This window comes from Colias eurytheme, chromosome 8, assembly GCF_061535395.1.
Source record: "Colias eurytheme isolate Ceu_HAF_F1 chromosome 8, ilColEury1 Martin Lab GWU primary, whole genome shotgun sequence".
Classification (NCBI taxonomy): Eukaryota; Metazoa; Arthropoda; class Insecta; order Lepidoptera; family Pieridae; genus Colias; species Colias eurytheme.
This window is the reverse complement of record NC_142987.1, coordinates 9,163,234-9,189,958: the sequence shown is the minus strand read 5'-3', so window position 1 is coordinate 9,189,958 and position 26,725 is coordinate 9,163,234. Positions and strand designations below refer to the sequence as shown.

General features: G+C 32.6%; 1 protein-coding gene and 1 non-coding gene across 2 annotated transcripts in view; both read left to right on the top strand.

Annotated features, from left to right (window-relative positions):
• Positions 1-16,733: 16,733 nt before the first annotated feature.
• TRNAK-UUU (transfer RNA lysine (anticodon UUU)) lies at positions 16,734-16,806 on the top strand. The gene has a single exon. It is a non-coding gene; the product is annotated as a tRNA-Lys (tRNA).
• A 570-nt stretch (positions 16,807-17,376) lies between these two features.
• LOC149906708 (sodium-independent sulfate anion transporter-like) overlaps positions 17,377-26,725 on the top strand; it is a 37,852-nt gene continuing 28,503 nt past the window's right edge. Inside the window, exon 1 of the mRNA XM_090104886.1 lies at positions 17,377-17,963. Coding sequence (XP_089961012.1) covers positions 17,555-17,963 — 409 coding nt within the window. The 5' untranslated portion in view covers positions 17,377-17,554. The remainder of the gene's footprint in view (positions 17,964-26,725) is intronic.

Genomic DNA, 26,725 nt, shown 5'->3' with positions numbered 1-26,725 from the left:
CAAATATTAGTTATGTGCTTACTATAACTCAAGTCAGTACTGAGATTAACGCCAAGATCTTTAACTTCAGTTACCCTCGACATCTGTGCCCCATCTACGTGGTAGTTATACCTTGTTTGGTTTTGAGTACTTTTAGAGAAAGTTATAATCATGCATTTTGAGGTGTTGAACTGCAATAAGTTATTTTTACTCCAGTCTACAACTCTATCAATATCGCTCTGAAGTTTCTCACAATCACTTATATCTTTTATTGGCAATGATAGCTTAAGATCATCAGCGAAAAGCAAGCACTTCGCATAATGAACTACCTTTGGAAGATCATTTATCATCAAAATAAACTCCAAGGGGCCCAAATTGCTGCCCTGAACTACCAGATCTTGTAAAATACGGTTTTGATGTATGTCCAGCATAATTTACGTATTGCTGCCTATCCGTCATATAATTAGCCATAAAGTTTAACAGATGCGGAGTGAATCCAAATTCTGCTAACTTTTTTATCAGCACATCATTGTTGACCAGGTCGAATGCTTTTTTGAAATCAAAGTAGGCCGCATCGACTTGTCCGCCACCGTCGACTACGGGTATAATATCCGCCATATAGCTTAGTAGATTGCTAGCAGTGTTACGTTCGGATCTAAAGCCATGTTGAGCGTCTGACAAGTGCGATCGTATCTGTATCAATATGCTTTTTTGCACCGCAGACTCAAACACCTTCGCTGGTGAGGGCAATATTGCAACAGGCCTATACTCATCCACTCTGTTACCACGTCCCCCTTTGGGCACTGGAACGACGCGACTTATCTTCCAACAGTTTGGGAAAACAGCTGTTTTAAGGCATAAGTTGTATATATGGAGAAGGGGCTTTGCCAACACCATGCGGCAATCCTTCAATATATATGGCGGTATCTGGTCTGGACCTGAAGATGTCTTTGGCTTAAGTTGACTAAGCGCCTTCAGCACTTCACAAAGCTGTAATTCCCCGATGTGCACTCTTACTGCTCCGTTTAAACAATTTGCTTGCGTTATCGCTAAGTTTACATCTAACTTTGGTTTTTGCTGAATATAAACCGACCTAAAATATTCAGAAAATGCGTCCACGCTTTGCTGTGCAGTCATCACCTCGCCATCGTCGCTAACCAGATGTTTAGATTTTTTAATTACCCGACTATTGTTAATAAACTTCCAAAAAGATTTGGGATTAATGATTTGGGATTTGGGATTAAATTGTTATTAAGTGATAAAAAATTGGTTTATGTAGAAGATTTTTAATGTAATAGTTTATTTTTTAGCCTAAGGAGTAAACTGTATGTACCACTGGAAGAAACTTGTTCCCACTTCTTGTTCACAGGGAATCCTAGGGTTCTCAATTTCTATGTACAAGAAAAGTGAAAAAAGTTAATGTTTAAATTTTCAATTGAAACTTTATGCTTATTACTAACACAGTGGTTATTACCAAAGTTTATTGAAATCAAAGACCAAGAACTAAGAAAGCACACGAAGATCTTATGAACTGTAGGTTGATTTTTCTTCAGATAAGCCTTTTAGTAAGAATGGACTTCATGTAGGTATCAATAAAATCCATTTTCAAAGTCCCACTTGTTATGTTTATTTGTCTATTTCTGAAAATGATAAAAAAAATATTTTCTTGATCACTTGTAAAAGTTTACATGAAAATTTTTAGTGAATTAAGTAAATAGAGTTGATTATTAAGTATTAAATATATTAATAGATATCTTATTAAATCCAATTTTATGTCCAAAAATACTATTGCATTATTAATTCTATTTTCCGGTTCTTTTTGCGAATTTTGTCATATTTTCCTTATCAAAAAGTCTCAATTTAGTTCTACAAAGTTTATTAATCTGGTGATCCTAAAATTATGACGATCTACGAATCCGCTATTCATTCAGGTGATTCAATATAAGGAAAAAATGTTTTTTATCCCTCTATAAAACGCTATGTAATTTACCCTATAACGTTAGCCTACGTCATGTAGGTGATATAACTTACTTATACCGTCACCTGATTCTTTTGACGTCATGTGCGTCTACAAATTACAATCGGATGGTGAAATTAAAATATTTCTTGTGGTAGTCACATAATATACGGTTTTCCTCTATCTGACCACCAGATGAGTCAAGATATGATTTTTGCAATTTATGACCTTTTTATTCCGTTGCATCATCTATTTTTTAAGTGTTTATAATATCTTAAGGACAAATTACCTTACTACGTTATAACAAAAGCCGTTTAAATGTGTAAAATGTAACGTTTAAAACACCACACCATTTTTTTAAATTGTTATGAATCAATGAGTTATTGCAATTAAATATTGAAATAATATTGATGTAGGAGTTGAGCACGAGCACGAATTTGGCTTCCTCCAGGAAGGTAACACAACCCCAGAGCAGATCGACGTAAAATAGTAGGTAGCATGTGTATAATTCTGCCTTTCCCAGTCCATTCAATATTTGTTATTGCTTATCTTCTTTACCCCTTTATCAAAAGTTGGTGCAATTGCATACTCTTAGCAAGAGCTACCATCAGGTGATTCACTAGTTCTGTTGGTCAATCATTCAGACGTGTTTATTTCAAAGCAATGGAAGTTAATAACGTGTTGTAGAGAAGCAGAATGTACTTATACTTAACTGCAGCAGCTGTGCTTTTTATTATTAATAATTATAAAGTTGAACCCTTTTTATTCCATTGAACTTTATTACCAACACATTATTATATTATATAGGTTAAAGAACAAGACAGGATATCATTTCAAATCTTAAGATTGATATATTATATTATATAGGTAATATAATATTATCTAAATCTACGTTGCACACTTATAATATTATCACGAGGAAAATTTTATCTTTTGCGTGTCTAAACAACATGATCACAATTTTGAAAAATTCTTTCACCGGTTAAATTATCTTTGTATAGTTTTTCCCTGTTCAAAGCGCGCGGATCCTTATATTATTTTTCTATTTATATTCTTAATAGAGATGGTACATATTATATTATTATAGTTCGCCCACATTACATTATATTGTGGATATATGTAGCTCTTTTGTGCCTCTATGACGCCCCCTACGAGCTTAAACATATTGGGCATAAATCTTAGTTCCTCATATCCTTATTTTTATTATGTTGCAAGCATTTTTAAAATTATTCTGTAGATAGATATATGGGAGATAGAGTTGTTACTTTTTACCACGGTATAGATTGTACCATGGGAATTTTCTATGACCGTACGGACGGTTGTTTGTCTTTCCGTCACGCCACAACGGAGCTATTTTATGAGATGATTTTTGTATCAGTAGATAATGTTTTTAACCAGGGTAATATCTTTATCAGAATACCCGCGGCCCCATCATTAATGCGGCTCGACGGAACACTTAAAAAAAGGGTAAAATATTATATCGTAGCGTGGCAATTTTCTTTGACCGTGCGGACGAAACTGTAGACAACAGTTAATGAATTATTCCACAAATGGTTTCTACCAATGACAAGTCACATCGGAGCGATTTTATGGTTTTATTTATTTTTTTGTCTAGATAAAGGTAAAAAGTAGATATTGGCTTCTTTACCGCGGGTCCATGAGAATTTCCTCTGATTGTGCGAATGAAACTGCCTACAACAGGTAAATAATGATTCACAGAACACAAACCAATACACCCTACGAACTTAAGTCTCCGCCATTTTCATACCATAGTTTCTATAGTGACAAAATATTTTTAACACAATTAATTTCAGAGTCATATTAATTAGCCGTTAATCGCCTTCAACCGAGCGGTTATCATGTTCGGGGTATTGACTATTTATGGTAAAATTATCGTCGCCATTACGCCATGAACTCGAGATAATATTAATTAGTGCACTGTGGTCGAATTATCAAAATGTAGCCGTTTGAGAGTCTCTATACTTGGTGTACATTAGTCAGTAAAAACCCAAAACGATGATATGCTACAGCAAATATTAAACGAATTGTTATAAAAACTGGAAAATTAAAATCCTTTTTGAAATTGAAGTATGTACATGTTTTTCATATTATTTGACTAGCTTCCCGCCCGCAGTTTCGCCCGCTTTGTATATAGCCTAATAAGTTATATACTATAATTACCTTTCTCTTGATTCACTCTATCTATTAAAAACCGCATCAAAATCTAAGCATAGTAGTACATAGGTATGGATAAATGGACAGAGAAAGCGACTTTATATTAGGTATGTAGTGATGATAATTATTTAATAGATTCTACCAAACATGATGAATATACATTAGGTACAAAGTACAATTTATATTTTACTAAAATCCGCAAGAATTTGAATAAACTTACTGTAGGTACAAAATATCAATATTTTTTGTAAACTCCACATTCAAAACTACAACAATCAATCCCAAGGCCACCAAAAGATCCTTTAACCCACCCCAAGACTAGAATAAATCAAACATTCATCAATAATAATAAAAAACAGCACTTAACATAACAGTGATTCAGAGCATTGTTTGCACCAAGGTAACGTTGACCCAGAGATGTCGACCAGGGTCGGCTGTCATGGCCCACGACTCCTGCGCATCTTAAATGTGACATTAATATGTGCGACACGGACCTACAAGGGGATCCACACAGGGTTATGAGTAGTGACCTATTTGAAAACTAGATGTTGATCATATCAAAATAATTCAAAATTGTTTTTGGCTGTAGATTTCGAGGTTAGTAAGTAATCCATGCAGGACTGAAATGGTTATTTTTTTAATGTGAAGCATAACTTTTAAGAAATTAAATGGGAAAATAAGTCCAATAATATCCAGTATTAAATGAAAAAGTAGTAATTTTCTTTAAAATATATCGTCCACACTGGTCACTGCCTTATTTCTTATAGATTGAAATTTTTAGTATCTTCTGCTCGATTTATCAGTGTAATCAAATACGAATATAACAAAAAATATATATAACAAAAAATACATTATAGGTACAACAAATTAAAAAAAAACAATTAACAAATTATCATATTTTGTTCCTAAACTTCATAGAATCAAAATTGTTTGTTTGTTTGTTCCGATTCTTTTTATTTTCACCCAATCCTTTATTTAAGTGTTTAGGTCAGGAACTATACGCCTATCTTTTTAATTTATTCCTTTTCTTACAATAATCAGATTTCCTTGTTCTAGATGTCATCACGCAAAGGCTATGGGAAGATTTTATTGTCATGACTTAGTGATAAGCCCTGAGCATTATCAAACTACTTCAATGTTGATCACACAATATATAAACAACGATTGTTAAACATTTACTATATTTTTTAAGCTATTGCATAGCTTCTATCGCGGGCCTTGAGCGCGGGGACGGAATCCAGAAATCTAGTAACGAAAAACCTCACGCTCCCCACTCCGACGGGCGCGGAGGTGTGGCTTGAAGGCATAGCATGCAAAAGCTTTACCGCGGCAGTCCCCGAGTGCCACACGTCTTTTTTCATACGGTAAGTATCAAGAATTGAGAATTTTAATTTATTTATTCTATATATAAGCTATTTTTCTCATTTTCAAAAACATTATCTTCTTACAGGCGCAGTCCCGACTGCGCCTGTAAGAAGATAATGTTTTATTGAAGCTACGGCCACCTACGGCGTAGAAGTAGAGTTTGGGAATACATCCAATTTAGAATAAACTTTTTATTGTTATTAATAACTACCATGTTTTACATTAAATGTATATTAAATTTAAATAATGATCATATTATTATATACTCATAAGTCTGAAGTTTCTAGATACAATCGTTTTACATGATATTTTAATATTATATTTGGAATAATATTACGACGTGATTAATGTTATTTTTTGTTTTAAATTTAAAAATAGATTCTATATAACATAATATTTAATTATCTCCAATACTCAGTTATGTTTAAAATTAAATTATAAAAATATCGTTACATTTTATTTTTAGTTTTGTACAGATTAATGAAACCTTTAGCTCGTCACCGCCCATGTTTTTTGACAAAATCTATATACCTATGTTTCACAAATTAAAGTCAACATCATAAGCCCATAAATAAAAAGAACAAAAACATTTTAGACCTTTGACAATGCGCAAAGGCCGCACACAAGGTGAACTACTGCCATCTAGTGGTAAAACGTCATTTGTATTGCAACCACGTCGGTTAATAGAGGACTGTGACGTCATAAGGATAGAACGGTTACGTAAGGTTCGGGGAAACTTTTGGTGAAGATTCTTCGCTTTTCCGTAATTACTAATTACGTGAGGTAAACATTTGTGGATGATAATATAGTACACTTTATTTTCAGACGGGAATGCCAAAATTTAAATGTATTTTCTCTCAGATTATAAAACGAAAGGACCTGTCTGCATATTACCATCATAATGCTACAAGAGGTTTTCTGGAAGAAATCGCTCTAAAGCGCCGCTCTAGACCGCCAATTGTACTTAGTTTAAGCTATCTTTAAGTTAACTGTTTGTTAATTCTTATTATTTCTCTAATAAATGGTGAGTTAATATATCATTGGTTATATTATCCAAAACTGGGAGAGAAGCCCTGTATTCCTGAAATGGAAAATATGGGCTGAAGAACAAAAAAATCTGTTGTATTGTTAAAATTTCTATAAAAATGCTTGTAATTTGAATGACTAGCCACTAGATAAGAAATGAATATTAGACTAATCAACTGAAATTTAAATAATTAGACTAATCAACTTTCTTTTCAATATTTGCACACCCAATCAATGGGTAGAATGTATTAGCCACATAATATTGTAATTAAAAACATCTATAATTTGTAACTACATTCTTGCAAATAAATATAATTTGAATTTGAATTTGAATTTGAATTTGAATTTGAAATTGACAAAAGTAATATAATGATCAATCAGTATTCGTACAACTTACAGATAACATTTATTCACTTCAGATAAAGTCTCTGGATCTACTGAATTCATTAAATTGTTTTATTAGCATTTTATATTTCACTTTTATTAAAACATTGCAGTTTATAAATAACTAGCTGCTCCGCGCGGTTTCACCCCCGTGGCTCCACTCCTGTTGCCCGTAGCGTGATGAAATATAGCCTATAACCTTCCTCGATAAATGGGCTATCTAACATCGAAAGAATTTTTCAAATCGGACCAGTAGTTCCCGAGATTAGTGCGTTCAAACAAACAAACAAACTCTTCAGCTTTATAATATTAGTATAGATTAGCGCCACAGGTAGGTACTAGTTTTTCGTTCAGGATCATTTCGTTATCCGTTCGTCTGTCTGTCAAGACCCGTTTTTACAGGAACGAGTGGAATGAAATTTATATTAAATACTCAAGCCTGCTGTTTATTGAAGCTGCGTAAAACTGAATAATTGAAATTTGGTACAAAACATTGTCTTAAGTATAAGACAGATAAATAACAAATTGTGAAAAGTATACAGTTCGACCTTTACATATTATCTCATTTTCTTTTTATAATATGACCAAGTTGGATTAAATTTATTTTAAGGAGTTATGCAATAATATTTCTCTGTAATTAGTCATTAAAATGAATCATTTATTATTTTTGATATGCTGCAAATGATAAAACATATGAATTACCTACATCTTAAGACCTGTTAGTATCAATTTCGATAAATTACATATACCCTTATCAGATAAATATTTTTTAAGATTCATCAAAACATTAGTGATTCATTCATGAAAATTATTTATAAATTTTAAATCAATATCCAAAGTAGGTACACCTATATTACACTACTATTGCCTGTGTGATGTGTCTTTGTAAAAAAATAAATATAATAATAATGGGAGAGTTATCTACCTATCAGCAGCAAATGTATCAGAAATAAGAATATTATTAATTAAAATTGTGTGAAAACAAAGGAAAAATGAAAAAATAACGTTTTTTGAAGTCTAATGGTTTAAAATAAATAAAAACTTAAAAGTTTCACCGCTACAGTCTACAACCTACGCTGAAAAAACCGAAAGTTACAATAAGTAGCGCCATTTTAACTTATATTACTCGGCCTGGTGGTTCAATCTCACTCAGATTCAAAATTGATTTCACAATTTTCGCGTGTCAAAAATCTAAAAAATACAATCGTTCTTGCTATTCAATATTTTAAATGCTGACAGACAACCTTGATAAGTCATCAATGAGATAACTCGACAACCTTTTTTTATTATTCTTCATCTTGTTGCTACAAGAAATTATTAGATATTTGAAGCAATTTTAAATCAATTAAATTGTAAATTGTGATTTTAGAAGACACGTAAAATTGTAGAAGACATGAATTTGTAAACTTAGATATTCCAAATTGAAACAGATAATTAATTTCAACAAGAAAAGTAGCATTATTGATAACCTATTTAAGAAATTTCATCGAACCTATTTTGTGATAATAATATTATGTGCAATTGGTAATATTATTAGTTATCAGAGATCTATAGAATTACTACCTACGTATAACGCTACTAACGCTACTATAATAATATCTACATTATCAATCCGATTAAATTCTAAATGTTGTAAGCAAAAATTATATAAATGAAAAGTGGGCATAATTATTTTCCTTAAAATTATCATGAATTTGGAGGAGGCTCATAATTTTTAATTCAATACCTCAAAATGCCATCTAGTGTCGAAAAGACAAAATTTCGTAAAATATTATTGATTACAGCGCCATCTAGGTCATAAAATACTAAATCGCATTTTTGGTACAGTGCCATCTAGCGATTTGATTACTAACTACGTCAACGTTTATGTCAGTTACTTTATTATTTAGTTTAATAATTCGCTACTAGATGGCGTTCTTTGTTTGGAAAGTAAATTAAGCTTGATGTCAATTAAAAATTATTCAATTATAAAAAGTAAAAACTAAAAACCCATAACTTAATTTTATTTATTACGCAATCAATCTTATTCGGTTAAATACTTAATTAAAATATCAAAACCATGTTTAGTTTATATCTTGTTCATCTTGTTCTCTTGTTGAATGATCGACATATTTTGCACTAAATAGTGAGAAATACGAATAAAACCAGTAGTTTATTTTTAAAACTGTATAAAACAAGTATTGTCGCGTAATTGACAATCGTCCGTGGTTCCTAGGGTGCTGCGATTGTACTTTTTGCCATACGGAAGTTGCGAGGCCGCCATGTTTCCGTGTTTCCCGCCAAATTAACAGATTACCGTAACGATGAGACTACACACTACATCTTCAGGCTTAGGTGCAGTACAGATAACGGACTTTTTGTATATAATTTATGTAGATTTTTTTTTGTAACTTTGCTAGCAATGCACTGCGAAAATACAATAAAATATTTTGCTAAAACTTAAAAAGTTTTGTTTAAATCTAAGGACAATATAATAATGTAGAGCAGATGGATACAGAGTAAAACTAATTTTCTTTAACATTTACGTCGCGTTGTCGGTTGTAGTAATAATTATTGTTCTTGATAGATAAATATCTAGACAACCTGTCGGAGGAAATTCAATATAATTTTTAAATTAATAACGTCTATAAAATAATATTTAAAATTTTATATCTTCATATTATTATTATTTTTCTCTTTATATTTATTTTTTCTCCTCTTTCGAGGGTCAAATTAAAACCAATTATTATTATTATGCCATAGATGTGTATTATGTATTATTATTTTTTTCTTTATACTATTCAGCTTATAATTATTAGTTTATAAAAAGTATTATTTTTAATTGGATATAAAGTTCACCGTAAAATGTAAATAATTTGGAAAATCCAAAAGTGCACGCCTCATAATTTTTTTTTAATAAATATTTATTAATTATTATTTTTGTTTATTTAATAACAATTAAACCACATCGAATCAGACCCTGAAAAATGAAAGGGTTCTATTCCTGAGCATACTCAAGCGTAAGAGAAAAAAAAAGACTCGATTAGTAAAGTATTTCGGTCGCTATCGTGTTAACAAGAAAAAGGATCCGCACATACAGACACACGGACGTCCAAGACAGAACTTTTTTAAACTGTTTTTTAACTAGTTTAAATAACAAAAATGACATCAAAAATATCATGAACGTTAAAAATAGTGTTTTTTCTTAATATATGTGTGTATGTATTATCTTACAAGTGCAATGTATGATACATAAAGACATTTTAAGTTTGAAAAATCAGATGTTTTGCGCGAAGTGACAGTAGTACCCACCTCAACGCTTCGCTTATGAGGCGTGCAATAAGATCATCAGATGCAATTGATACGCTTGGTTTGTTGTCACTTAATTGGGTGTAAAGAATTCATGCACATTTTGGTAAGTAGAGAATTTGTTAACTCGTAACTTGATTGAAAGGGGTCGAATGGGTCGAATCTAGGTATACTAATACCTACAGCCTTACAGACACGTAAAACTTAAAAGTAATCTCTAATTAGGAACCTAGTAATATCTTAAGTTTTATACTATAAAATATTAGTAGATTGATTCTATGGACAAACCAAGTTCTAATAACGACCTAAACCTTGAGATGTCTGAAGACGAACGTAGGTATCTGTAATTTTGCAGGGTCATTATCAGATAATCATCCGCTTCCTCTGACATCAAGAACAATACATGAACTGCTATCTAGGAATAATTATAGGTTCTACACGTTAAGTACTAGCATAGTAAAAATAGAGAAGTAGGCCAACTCCCGGCGTTTAGGAGCGCACGGTAACAAAACGCGCGAGGCGCAGAGTTGTTACTTGTCACAGGGATTTTGAAATAATTTTATAAAGAAACACCGACCGCTCACAGCACTGTGACACTAGGGTATACTAATATAATTAGTAATGTACGAACATGAACGGGGGGCGTAGCTCTGCGTACATGCGAACGATACGTATGTACCTTGGTTCGAAGATTATCATACTTCTCTCTTTTTACTATGGTATTAGTGACTCTAGTTACTAGATAAAGTGGTCGATGTAATAAGTTACGTAATGATTAATGATTCGCATTTTGTTGTACTCTAAGCTCGTGAACCGTTTTTGTTGTAATCTTGCAATAATGCAAATGGTGTAGAAAATTAACCCGAAAGTTCGAATACATTCTAGTAATTTCTATCTAAAAGATATAACATAGTCGCCCTAATCGTATGAGAATTTCCAACAATTATTTCTATTTGAAGTCTGTGATCTTGTGTTATCATTAGATAATTAATATATTTTTTTAAAGAAGTTCTGGGCCATAACATAGGCCATAAACTCTTAAAATGACCCCCCAGCGACTGTACATATATGAAAACCTAGCCGATTAGACCGTAGTTTTATTCCAACATAGGCTAGTACCTACTAAGTATGAAAAACCCAGTAGATTGGTTTTTACTTAAACAGATGTAGGTAATATAATGCACAAGAACATAAGTGTGGATACCAATACATATTTTTTATAACTTCCTAAAACCTGATAACAGGAAATGTAAGAAAAAATAAAGGACAATACAGCTTCCGAGTTGTAGTTAGGTAACCTATATTTATTTCCTGACACTAGCTATCCGTTTAGGGTTCCATTTGCAAATAATTATAAATTTATTATAAATTATTTTTATATATAAGTACACAATTTAGAAACTAATTTAAATTGATCACTCATATTTATTTTGCTTTATTAAATAATATATATGTACCTACTTAGTTATGTAATTCAAATAGATCCATAGAAATTAGACGAAGAAAAAATATTTAATTTGCTTCTCTTATAAGAAGTAGGTAATCAGTACTTAAAGCTTTGCTAGCTCAATCAATTAAAATTTTTAACTTTTGAATAAAACTCGAAATAACTTATAAAGAGGTAGAAATTAAATGTAGGTACATCACTACATAGTATAAAACAAAGTCGCTTTCTCTGTCCCTATGTCCCTTTGTATGCTTTAATCTTTAAAACTACGCAACGGATATTGATGCAGTTTGCTTAATAGATAGAGTGATTGAAGAGGTAGGTTTTAGTATATTATTAGGTTTTACCGTTTTAGACAAAACCGCGGGCGGTAACATAGTACCTAATATAATAAATTTCAAGATAAAGTAACGAAATCCGCATATAATTCTCACAGTGACATATTGCAACAAAATAATAAATATACAATGTATAAAAAATATAAAAACCTTTCTCGCTGCACTCAAGAAACTTGTACTTGACCGCATTATAACATTAATATCATTGCATTTTAAGTAACTACCTACCTATCTATATGGATAATATTATTTTTTATCTTACATAAAAATAACTAAAGATTTATCATGCTCTATGACCTATGTCCCCTGTACCACACACATAGAGGAATCTTTTATTTAGAAATTCCTTCATTTATCAATTTCTAATAATTTTGTCGTATTCGACTTCGACACTCGACTGTTGTAAAAAGTATGTACCTATAATATGTAAGTACAATATACATAGAAAATTAAAATGATCAGGTAAAACTATTTGTCATGATTAAAAAGTATTATTATTTAATATTTATTATTAATAACTATATAGTTAACCACAAATTAGATACTTATGCATTATTGTTTTAAATGTCAAACAACATTTATTTTTCATCGCTCTTACAAGATCAAAAAAGACGTGTGGCACTCGGGGACTGCCGCGGTAAAGCTATTGCATTATTGCATAGCACATCTCCGAGCCCGTCGGAGTGGAAAGCGTTAGGTTTTTTCGTTACGGAATTTCTCGATTCGAACCCCGCGCTCAAGGCCCGCGATAGCTAAGCTATGCAATAGCTTAACACGTTCACTGCGGCACCTAAAATGCCAAACTTACCGTTGTTGCGGCATGTCTTCAATACTTCACATCGGCAAGTTCACCACTGTGCGTCATGAGCCATTTTTATCACATCGCACCTACTGACTTTGAAGGTTAATAATTTCATGAAATTTCAAGATATTTCAAAAATTTTTTTTTTCGGATAATAGTATATATTATAGTCTTGTATATACCGCATTAATAGCTTTTAGTTTGACTCAATAGTTTAAAAGATATGAGGGAAAATGTAAACCCCTGATTTTGTGAAAAATTATTTGCCATCCCGCACTGCGTTGATACGGCATGTTTACAGTAATAGCGATGGGAAACACTGTAAAATAAAACATCGATATCGATATAAATCAATTGTGTCTGTTTGTTAACAGATAACGAGATCGTCGATACAAAGAAAAAACACATATAAAACAAGGTACTTGATAGAGTACTATCAGGAAATTGTTCAGTAACTTTTGTTTTAATTTGTTCAGTAACTTTTGTTTTAATTTGTTCAGTAACTTTTGTTTTAATTTGTTCAGTAACTTTTGTTTTAATTTGTTCAGTAACTTTTGTTTTAATGTTTTATATTATTTTCACAACTGTCATCACATTTTTGCATTTATGCTACGAAATAAAAGAAAGTAAAAAAACTAAAGCCTCTAAGGTATCATTGTCATTTAAAAATTTGATAACGACGCGTGCGGTCCTGGTACATCACTATGCGAGATTGACACGCGGCGCGCTCGCAGTACAGTGCGGCATGAGTTGCTTGTCCATGGCAAAATATTTGACATGCCGCACACAAAAGAAACGGTTTCTTTTCTATGCGTGTGTCCAATATTTTGCCATACGATTTTTAAACGAAATTGAGTCCTACTTCAAACTGTGATCACAAAAATATATTTGTCTCTTTTCTAGTCATTGATTAACATACAAAAAACCTCGCCGCACCACGGTGAAAACTGCGATTTTGGGCGCCGCACTGTGGTGTAGTCGCTGATGGCCCGATACTGGACATGCCGCAGTGAACGTGTTAATAAAGTCAAGTCCATACAGAGCGAACAGCCTCACGAGGCAATTGCCTTGCGAAGCGCGTATTTCCAAACTATACATAGCCAGAACGCAACCATAGGAAACTGCTCGTGTATACTTTGTAATGCTGTTTTTAAGTTTGTTATTACAATATATATGTCGTGGCCATATCGTAAATTTGGTCATTTCATGATATGATTGGCCATTTCACGAAATGGTCGCATTTCGTGAAATGGCCAATTTAGTTTGGCCACATCATGATGTGGCTTGAGCAGATCAATGATAAGAAATCGTTTCACGATATGGCCAACTAAACGCGCGGTTTTTTCATGAAATGATCAAAATTATTTGATCATATCGTAAAATAGTTACATTAATCATTGGTAGAGGCGCTGCAAGCTCTGTGTTTATGTGATAAGATGGCGGCCGCTGGCGAAAATTTAATTATTCGCAGTTAAAAACTTCATAATTCGTTTAATAACAATATGAAGAAAGTCATAGCAAAGAATTTACGACGGTTCGAGTACTATGGAAAATGTGGATATCTTATATGTATTGAAGAAAAAATGCGTCTTAAATAAAATAATTTAAGACGCATTTTTACTAAAGTATTATAATTGTTTGTTTTTTAAAAAGCGATCCGCTTCTGGCACTCGCCGGCCGCTGCCGCGGCACGCTCGCTTTGCTCGCTCGGCTCGTGCGTTCTTTATTAAAGTCTAACCTAACCTAACCTATATGTTTTCTATTGCAAAAACCATTCGCTTCTGGCAGTCGCCGGCCACTGCCGTGGCACTAACTTATATGACAATAAACAAGATCTAAAAATATTCAGAATTTTTTAATGTTTTATGGACTTTATATATTTTATACGATCTGGCCAAATGTGGATGACCATATCGTGAAACGTTGACGATTTAACGATCTGATCAAACCATGTTGGCCATTTCATGAAATGCGACCATTTCGTGAAATGGCCACTCATATCATGAAATGATCAAATCTACGATATGACCACGACATATACACGTATTTTGCGTACTGATCGTGTATACTTTGTAACGCGGATGCTTGCTTCTTCGTTCCAAACTATACACGATCAGTACGCAAAATATGTATAATTAAATATAGCTACTACACCACTTACGCTTGAGCGAAATAATAAATATATAGGCAATCAAAGACTTTTATCTACTTTTATTCTTGTTGATTCGGTAAAATATGGAATAAAAATATTATTAGGTAAGCTTAGAAAAATAAATAGGTAACAGATATAAGGGTTACCTATGGGTTAGGTTAGGTTCGTGTTTTTTTTTAACTACACAAAAATAGGAGCCCCGCGAAGCGGGGCTCCGTCGGTTCGCAACCATCTTCTTCTGGAATTATTAGACTCTTACATTTTAGCACTATTATCAATTGTAAGTCGTGCAGTATAGTCAGGAACGAAGATACAAGCATCCTCGATCCAAAAAATGTACGATCAGTACGCAACGTTATATACACAATACACATGCATTTTAATAATAGATTTCAAAACAGCAATACAATAATATAAACGCAAGAAATGGAAAGACGCCGCGCTTATTCCGCATACACGATTATTCCGCATGCGTACTGGCGCTGTATATTTTGGAGCGCTATTCTTACTTACTTCACTACAAAGTATACGCGAGTATTTGCGTACTGCTGTTGTATAGATTGGAAGAACTTTGTAAAAAAGTTATTTCCAAACTATACGTGATTAGTTTCCTATGGTTGCGTACTGGCCTTGTATAGTTTGGAAAGACGCTTGCGAAGCATCTCGGTAAGTGTGAACGGGGCTTTGCCGAGGAAAACGACAGCACTATAGACTATAGAGGTATATGATTGAACTTGACTTTTCAACATACAAACCAACGAATAAAGATATCTACCGATATCGAAGGTTTTGCATTGTTGCAAAGTAATATTAAAATTGATTTATTTCAGGAACACGTGATAGACGTGATTGAATACGTGATAGACCGGGAGATACTGACACAAAATTTCGAGTCATTTGTAACAGGATGGCGGTTCTACAGGGGTCTTAGTACGCAATGATAAAAAGAAAAATGATGGTGTGATCGCTGGTATCGGTGGTTTAGTCGCGTGGGCGTTAGCCGAACTCGTCGGAAAAATAGCGAAAGTCAAACGATTTGTAACACAAAAATTTTAGTATTTACCGATAGCCCATAAAAAAGAAGTAGGCGGTAGTGTCATGCCATACTTTTCCGGTGTGACTTACAGCCCGCCATACCGACGCGAATATGTTGATTTAAATAAAACAATTATTCAACCATTTGTACCAGGCTAACTTTTGCACAGGTAACCATCGTCGTGCAGCCATTTACGAAAATCGCCATGCCATACTTTTCAGACGATTCCAAATGGTCGCCATACCGCCGAAAATCTGCAAAAAAAATTTATTTCGCCAAACTTTTTGTACCAGTATTGCATTTGGATTTTTGGAGAGTATTTGATAAAATGTGACCATTATTATATTTGCCATACTTCTAGTAGGGGGAAAAAGTGCTGTCATACTTGAAAAATTAATTTAGTATTAATTTATATAAGTGAAGATTTCCAACACCTAGATCTTTGAAATTTTGTATTTATATTCTTTGATCCTCAAACTTCCAGGAAAAATAAGTGCCATACTGTTACAAATCGTTTGACTTTCGCTATTTTCCGACGAGTTCGACTAACGCCCACGCGACTAAGCCGCCGGTACCAGCGTTCACACCATCATTTTTCTTTTTGTCATTGCGTACTAAGAACCCTGTAGAACCGCCATCCTGTTACAAATGACTCGAAATTTTGTGTCAGTATCTCCCGGTCTATGAAGTGGTCACAAATACATAAAAACATTCCAAGTGAAGAAAAACAGAACTAGATTGTCAATGCTGTTTAATATAACATATTTCAAGCAGTCACATATCGGCCCGGATAGCTCAGTCGGTAGAGCATTGGACTTTTAATCCAAGGGTCCAGGGTTCAAGTCCCTGTTCGGGCGGCTTTTTTATTTTTTGTCGTTTTAAAATAGAAATTATTTAAGTATTTATTTTTCAACTTTTCAAAGTAGTTTTAGTAGAATAAAAATAATAATTAATTAAGTAGTAAGAAGTTACTAGGCATTTTTACTTTTTAGTATGTACTTGTAGATATTCTGAAAATTGTATAGGTTTATTTTATGGTATTATTATTTACTTAAATTGAGTTTGTTAAAAACAATTTTTCATCACATGCCCCGTATTATAAAATTACCTACAATCAGGTTAAAAGTGCTTATGAAATATTGCCCAAGACACTATACATATACCTACCTAAGTAGACCGTACCTATTAAAAAAAAAGAAAATTATACGCAATAACTAAAACCAAATGTTCTAAATTCAAAACAAATACGCGCAAATATTGACACCAAAACTATTGTCACTATTGTATGCCAACCCTTCAACGTATTTACGTAACAAACGTTATTTCGCGCCATTTCACGACAACAATCGACAATGCTATGTCCTTTTTTCCTCGCATTAAAAATTCGAACAGAAGCTAACGCAGAATTCAGAACCACTCGTTAGCGCACAGCCGTCCGCGTAAGACGCACGGAGTGACGCAACGCGAAAAAAAAAAACATTCCATATTTTATCTGTGATACTCGTATTATGTTCGACATTTAAAAACAGAACGAATAATTTAAAACGGTTCCATTCATAAAATGTCCCGCGCCTCCGCTTTCAAAACTGTATTTTAAAATCGAAAATGACAAAATACAAATTGAACAACACGGTGCGGTCGTCTTCGGAAGTCACCCTGACGTCCTACATGTCCGGGAGTATGGAGGGGAAGAAGGAAAACGTTTATCAGATACAGATGGACCCGGAAAACATTGGTTCGAACCAGACGTTAGACGCTATAGACGGTAAATGCAACGTGTGTCCTAGTTCCTGCGATTACAACGGGAAGCTGGCTGCGTCTTTAGAGAAGTCCTGTAGCAGGTTCGGATTGAATGAATTAAAAGTGGAGAATTTAGAAGAGGTGTGTCTGTGTGAGAGGTACAATGGTGGGTGTAAACTGTGTCCACGGTCCAGCCCGGCGCCAACTCTTACCATCAACCTGGAAGGTGGTCAAAAGGAGTGTCTCTCGTGTCACGGAACTTCCTTATATTCTAGTAAGTCATTATTTTAATTTTTAACACATAATATATCGATATTATCATACTATGTATTAGCTAAGCCTAGAGCATAATAATTTTTCTTTATGTAATCGTTCCCAATCTCTTTACGAAATTAGTATGTACATACTTACATTTGTATTTAACATACTGAGAACATATTATTATATTATTTTTATTTGTGTTTTAACTAAAAAATCTTCAGTAGGTAATTATTAACTTTTCGATATATTTTCGCTAACATAAAGTTTATTGCTCCATACTTTGCTATAAATAACAATTATTAATAAGGAAAATAAATACCCACAAATCATAATAAACAATTGATAAATGCAAATAGCCAGAAGGACATTTAAAAATTTTTCGCATTTATTTAGTAGATAATTAAAAATATACCTAATTTGCTCATGAGCGCATTATTATTATAACAAACCAAATAAAATATGCTTAACAAATAGTTCTATAAAATAAATACCTACGCAAAGTAAATAGTTATTCAGAAACATCTCGTAATAAACGACGCACAGATCCAAGTGTTTTAGTTTTTAACCGACTTTCGGAAAAACGAAGAAATTCTCAAATCATAGCATATTTATTAAATTGTTTAAACTTTAGACAGCCTATATTCCCCTAATGACCTCTATACGATATATAAACAAATCACGAGTAAATCACGAACAATTTTTTTCCGTGTTATCTTCCATTATAAACATAATAATTAATATGTATAAGAACTTCCTATTAGAATTGACCTATTATCAATACGTAAAAATATGTAAGTTATCACTGCTTTTAAATTACCGTTCAATAAAAATTTATTCAGAGTCAAATGCAAGAAGAACTTTAAAAATGAATACTAAACCCGATTACAAATTTATAAAGCATTTGAATGCCGCAAAACCAAAAATATCAAATTCACTGAACCTGATTTTTCAATTTATTAAAAATACGCCAAATAAATTGTATAATATGTATCATATTGCATCGTCTCATTCATAAATAATTGTAGAGTTTTGTTAAAGTGTTATAAAATTAATAATTATCACTTTATTTGTGTTCAATGTTATAAATGTCATCTCATTATTAACCAGTTTTTTATAAACCGAGTAGGTATAATAGTAACGAGAATAGCACTTTAACCGTAATTTAAATTAAAGTTTATACAAAGCAAAATTAAATATTTGAAAAAAAAAATCACTTTAAAACATGTTTGTTTGTTATATTTTGTTAAATTTGAAACAAAACATAACGAAATCCTAACGGATTTTGATGATACTTCGCCTATAGACCAAAATAACACATAAGCGCTAGATATACTTTTTTACCAATTTTTTCATAAATTAACTTAACGATTATCAATGATAACTAACACTGATTTTAGATTTTACGCTAAACTGACTTGAAAAGATAACGTTTTTCCAACTATGTTTTTGTCATTTTCTTCTAATTTTGACTAAAAAAAATTTCCCAACTTCATTTCATCGTCTTTATTTTTCCTATTTTGTCAAAACTAAGTAAACCTCATTATTATTAATAACTAGCGGTCCGCCCCGGCTTCGCCCGTGGTACATGTTTACGTTTTCTCTACATAAGAACCATCCTCGTACTTCAAGGAATATAATAAAAAAGGAATTATCGAAATCGGTTCAGCCGTTCTCGAGTTATGCGCTTACCAACACATTTTGCGATTCATTTTTGTATATAAGATATACAATGTCTGAATGGAATTTTACAAAAATCCAACACATTTATCTAAACCTTATCATAACTGTGAAATATGTACGTGCGGATGCTATAAACAATTTAATTGGAATATGACAAATACTAATATTACATAGAGCCATGTATCTATTATACAATAAAATATCACCTGTGTTATGAAATCACTTATTAAAATAAACACTATTAGAAGATGAATTTATTCATAAAATTTATTTATGAGTTTGTATTAATGATTTATCCAGTAGTAACTAGGCACTGCGTATTATAAAATATGTAATATACCTAACGGTACATAAAATAAGCTATAAGTAAATGTGGAAATTTCTAAAACGCAATTTTATCGTCCAAAATCCACTGTATTTATTTCATTCATTCGTTTTTAAGCAAATTCATTTTATTCCTGTTTCATATGCTTCTTGATTCTTAATTTTAATCTCTATCTCATATTATCTTCTAGATACTTAATTTTAATTTCTAAAAGATTGTTTCCAAACCATGTTAATAATTAAGATATATTTTATTCGATATATCAAATAATTTTATCCTTTCTACCGCCTAAGAAAATTTAATCCATACCTACTAATATTATAAATGCGAAAGTAACTCTGTCTGTCTGTCTGTTACTCAATCACGCCTAAACTACTTAACCAATTTGCATGAAATTTGGTATGGAGATATTTTGATACCCGAGAAAGGACATAGGCTACCTTTTATTGCGAAATATGTACCACGGGCGAAGCCGGGGCGGACCTCTAGTTAACTATAAATCAAAGGCATCAATTAATTCTAATAAGAAAAATGTAATTCCATGTTACAAACGATATGAAAAAATGTAGAGAACTCTAAGATTGCGATAAATTAACAGGAATCTTTTAATACGCATTTTACAAATAAATCAGCCTTGATCATAACATTTATATTCTTCCGCGACCCTTCACTGCAATACTATAAGATCTAGATATTTCGATTAAAATATTGCATTAGTATTAAAGCTAAATATAAACGAACGTTAAAAACCTGAAATATAGCCTTTATCAAAAACATGTCACCTTAAATATATTTTATTTAAAGGTATTTATCATTTTATGTATCAAATATTCTAATACAATTAGCATAATATTATGATGAAGCAAGTTAGAGTGGAGGTTTTTGATTTTTCTACTGGTATGGGCTAGGGAAAAGTTTTCAAAGAAAATCCTGCATAGTTCCCGTTCCCGTGGGATTTACGGGGTAAAACCTATCCTATGTGTCCCATTTAGCCTCTATGTGTGTGCTAAATTTCGTTGTAATCGGTTCAGTAGTATATGCGTAAGAGTATCAAACATACATACACATAGACGTACATCCATTCTCACAAACTTTCGCATTTATTACATTACTAGTAGTAGGATAGGATAAACTATAAAAACCTGTCCCGCATTTAGCACCTTTATAAGTGATTATTATCTGATATTTCCGAATATTTTTTCAATTTAAATTAGCAGTTATACCGATACTTGTCTGTTGAATGGTTTTTGATTTACATTTTTGACTATAATGGATGAATACGGGTGCTATTTGTTATATGGTAATGAATATCTTCTTTATTCGTATTTCTTTGAAATAACGTAGTAATGTGCTTTAGCCTTAAAAAATAGGTATTTTATAATATGTCCCACCAGCGATCGTCTCTAACATATCTCGATTGTCATATATTGATACCAGGCCGGTTACTCGCACCTACCTACAGCAGGGGCAATATTGGAATTGCACTCTTAATTGGCTCCTTAATTTTGATGTGTTTAATGTTTATGCAAGCAGGGGCAATTTAGAAAAAATCTGAAATTGCTCCGATCGCTGTGCAACCGAGATTGTTACAATATTGCCCCTTGCGGCAGGTACGTGAGTAGTTAGCCGGCTTTAGATGCAGTTGTCTGTTGAACATGCTTATTGAAAAGTAATAAAATGAAGACATTGTGTGTGGCCTACTATATGAAATTATCAAACAAGAGCTATAATACACATTATAATGGTATAACAATGCACAATTAATTGTATTGAAAGAAACGTTGCAAATTGGTCACGAATCACGACTCGAGTCGATTTTGAATAAATACGTTTATTACTAACCTATCTTAATATATTTATTAAATATAGGAATATTATAATATGTAAATAGCGGCTAATTTTCACGGGATGGCTTCGCTTTTCCCGAATTGACGGTCTGCTTTGTTTTCAACAATGAAAAAAACGTGTAGATTCTTTGACCATTCAAAGATACCAAATTCGTCGCCTTAGCCGAGGGTACACCATACCACAAGACAGTATGCCATTACGCGACCTTGAAATTTTACTATCAACGCGCAAAGAAGTTTCACTGCAATGTTGACTTCAACAAATATTTCCTCTTTATTGTGTACTTTATAGTCCGATGGTTAATCCAATAGTTTAACAAAAGGGATGAAGTATAAGTGGTATAACTGACTGTGGGCGTATGATGATATGTTATTGCAATCGAATTACAGTTAGAGAGCATTCGCAGTTCATTATTATAACTCAATTCCTGTCCTACATAATAACGTATGTAATAATATCGTGACGTCATGTTTCTGGTGAAGGAAGCAAACCATGTTGAAAAGGGATTTTAGTAGAAATAATAATTCTTAAAAAGAACAGCAAAACGCCTTCAATACCAAATTCACCCTCTTTTGCATCGCTCCATTCCTCTTTATTTTTACTTCATATTAGTTTTTGAATAAACAAGCTTAGGTATATTATAGTGATCTAGAGAAATTATTAATTCTTTATTTTTGAGACCATGAGAAAGTATATCACGACTGCACGTACTCATTATTATAAAAATCTAAATAAATATATCCAAAATAACACACTCAATACAAATCTGAAACGCACTTTTAAAACTATCTATTGAGAAGGCAGTTGAATCTAAGCACTTTAGAACTAGAACTGAGGTATTTTTATGGTTGAGTAAGCAAAGCCTGATAACATTATAACTATCCGTTACGCTTTAAATAATCGATTTGCTATGTCGTATGTACGTACGCAAAATAAATGAGAGTTTTTAAACACATTGAAACACATATATCTGGGTGCAATTTACAAAATTGGTATTTTGTACTGTTATAGCCTGTCGGAATAATAAATAAATAATGTAAAAATATCGCCCAATAGTAATATTATATTATAATTTAAGTTAATTAGAGTAGATGCCTTTATGTGGTTGTACCTATAACGATTGAGAAATCAAATCATGTATAAAATGACATATTTAACAATTGACTACAACTTAACTAAACCAAACATAAATCTGCAAATTTCAAGGTCAAATTCGTGTTTCTAGAAATACTTTTAGAAATAAAGACTAAAAAACTTTTTTTTATCTCCACCCAACACCATCTAGGCCTTTTAAATAGTATTTTTCCTTTAACCTAGTTGCATAGTTGTCGACTTTATTCATAATTCCCGCTACACTCTGTCACCTTTTTATCCTTATTTCAAAAAATACTTTCTTACAGATGCACAATGCAATTTATTCATAAAATTTTCCTCCCGACATCCTCATTTTATTGGTGGATAAATCATTTTTGACTCACTCCAACGTTTTAAATTCGATAAGAGGATAGTGAGGGGACGTTGTTCAAGGTGACTAGCTGATGACGTATGTAGGTATCCTAGCGTGCTAACAAATTAATTTTATATAAGACCAGCCAGTTAGCCACTTCCCCGCTTACCCGCTGACCAACTCACTATACTGTGCCGGGGTAAAGGAATTTTACCAATAATTTAAATATACTAAAATTGAACTAAAACTCATAAAACATTGTTAGGAACTTTAATATTGAATAGTTATTGAAATCCTGGAGCAACTGGCAAAAGCCGAAAAAAATACTAAGAATAGCTACAATCGCAACAATAAGACTAGATTTAAAAACTGCAACCAAATCGATTATCCGTTTAGGAGCTACAATGCCATAGACAGACAAAAAGTTACACCCACGATACTAGATAAACATTGCTAAACATCAAAATTCAAACTAATAATTAAATCTAGCAATAGGATGGAAAATGTTATGATATATTTCAATATAATTTTCCCGAATACTGGGTAGTGCGTAGCGTCTATTCGGAATAATTTTAAGCTATTGCATATATCGCGGGCCTTGAGCGCGGGGACCGAATCCAGAAATTCCGTAACGAAAAAACCTCACGCTCCGACGGGCTCGGAGGTGTGGCTTGAAAGGCATCAATCATCCTAATAATGCGAAAGTTTGTGAGGATGTGTGTGTATTTGATACTCTTTCACGCAAATACTACTGAACCGATTACGTATAGAGGGTAACTTGGATTAACACATACGATAGGTTTTATCCCGGAAATCCCACGGGAACGGGAACTATGCGGGTTTTTCTTTAAAAACGCGGGCGAAACCGCGGGCGGAAAGCTTCTGCCAAATTATACTTTAAGCACCTAGTATTCTTTTAGTAATCTGCGCTATAAGTAGTGTGCTATTACCTAAGTCTACAATTCGATCAAAATAAACACAAAATCAAAAATTGTTTCGCTTTATTGAGGTAATCGAACATTCCAAACCGAAGGTCACAGTGACTTTCTGTGCTTTTTAAAAATAAAAAAAACTGTACCAAAACAAAACAACGCGTGACTTTCAAATCAAAAAAGCCAATAAGGTTTTTTTTATAAATTTCTATTTTTGCCTGCCATCTTGCGTGCAATATTTCAATATCTATAATTGAATTAAAATCGCACTAACAATGAAATTCCTTTAACAAACGCTGTAAGCCTGTAATAATGTTTTATGTCATATTATTTATATCATAATGATCGTTTTAAAAGTAAAAGATGAAATCAAAATAAACAATGAATTGGTTTTCATATCATATTATGCAATGAATCAAAAACAGTTTATGTTAGAGCCATAAATCTGCCAATATACATTCCACACAAATTATACTTACTTCTATCTTTGTATTTTATGTATAACTAACTGTGTTCCGCGGATTCACCGCCTTATAATTAAGCCTTCCATTAATGGACTATCTAAAACTGAAATAATTCTTCAAACCTAACCAGTAGTTCCTGAGATTTGCGCAAACATACAAATAAACTCTTCAGTTCTCTATTATATAGATTGATAAATAGATACAGATTATCTTTATATGTACACAGTTGAGTAAAAATAAATAAAATAGCAGTGGTAACACGACAAAGAGCCTAGTTGCTAGTATCTTCTAAAAGATGAACTTAGTTTTTTGCGCTGTCCGATTTCCTGCGCGCGATTGGAAAGGCTAATTAGGTTTTTATCTCCTAATTAGACCGTCAAGGCAGTTATTCGAGTGGGCCTTCCTACAGTAGTGCTGTGCTTTTTACGGTTACGGTTAATTTTATATGTCGATTTGGGTGTAAAAATACATTTATATCACTCAGACATATTTCGAGTGAATTTTAGAATACTGATGCTTAAAGATATATTCATGAATCATGACTGTTTTTGCCTATTCGAACTAAAAATACCAAGTTCTTATTCTTTAGTCTTAGTTCTCTAGTATTAAATGCAAACTGTGAACATTTATTCATTACCCACCATACCAATTAATTTCATCCAGTTACGATTTTTTTCTGAAAAAGTATCCACATAGTTATCCTTTTGCGTAAATATTTTAGTAGTATAAGAGGGGACAAGGGATGAGTACCAAATCCCTACGACATTCCATACTTTAAAAACCAACTAATGAATGCCAAACATCCATCCAAAGTCCAAACTATGGCCTAGTTATATGTATAATAAAAGTAAGAGATCACAGGTAATAATATAGGTACCTAATATCATAGTAGGATTAAACTATAGACAGTTTCCACGTGTACAATGTACATAACATGATGGTAACGAATTCATCAAAGTTACAAGGTTGTTCTCAAAGACTAGAAGTGAGTTATAACCGGCGGGGTGCAGCGTGTATTATCCAATAACCGATCATAAAAGTCACATCAGTATGAATAAAGGATACTAGTAATGATACTTTGACTGATTAAAGTGTTTGTGTATCTGCCTGCTAGGAAAACATTTCCTGCTCATAAAAACCTTTTGCAGTTTACAGTGTAACCGTTAAAACCTAAATACGTTGACAGTCTTATACAAAAGGCTCTTCTTGAATGATTTAACTTTTACTTTTACTGAATTAACAATACACAGAAGGCCATTGGAATTAAATTCTAAATCGATGTCTATGATGACATTCAGACATAATTATCAAATTATCTTCCTCGATAAATGGGCTATCTAACACCGAAAAATTTTTTCAAGTCGGACTAGTTCTTCCCGAGATTAGCGCGTTCAAACAAAGAAACAAACTCTTCAGCTTTATAATATTAGTATAGATTAAGTAATTAAGTATAGATAAGTACCTACCTATAGAAAATGATCTAATTTTTATAAAAAATAGTATGTAATATCGTGTATGATAAGATCTCTTCTTTAGCAATTAATCAAGACCCAAACCAAATGATTTCTTTAATTCTTATAATATCTATGACATCAACAAACAAGAAAATTGTCAAAATATTACCAACAAAACGTTTGTCACCACAGTTTGTCTCGTTAAATTCCATACTCTTTACCCATACCATGAACATCTGAATAATTCGGAATGACATTGTTATCTGATGAACCGTGACCACATACAAAGGCATTGCTATTTACCTACGTAGTATATAGCCATAGCTGTGTGAGACAATGATTATTGTGAACCCTTGAAATAGAAAACTAATACAGACATCTTTGTACTAATATTATTATTTACCATACAAACATTAGTCACATACAATTTCACGTCACGATTGCAAAGTTTGTATGTAGTGAAATATGTTTAGTATTGTTTTAATTCCGTTGAAAACCACCAAACTGATTTAGGTGAACACTGTTTGCTCAGAATAAGTTCCCCATTCAGTTTGCGGTTCTTTAGTTAGTGGTGTAAGTAACTCGGTTGTAGGGACACACATATGCAATATGCTGATCAAAGCTT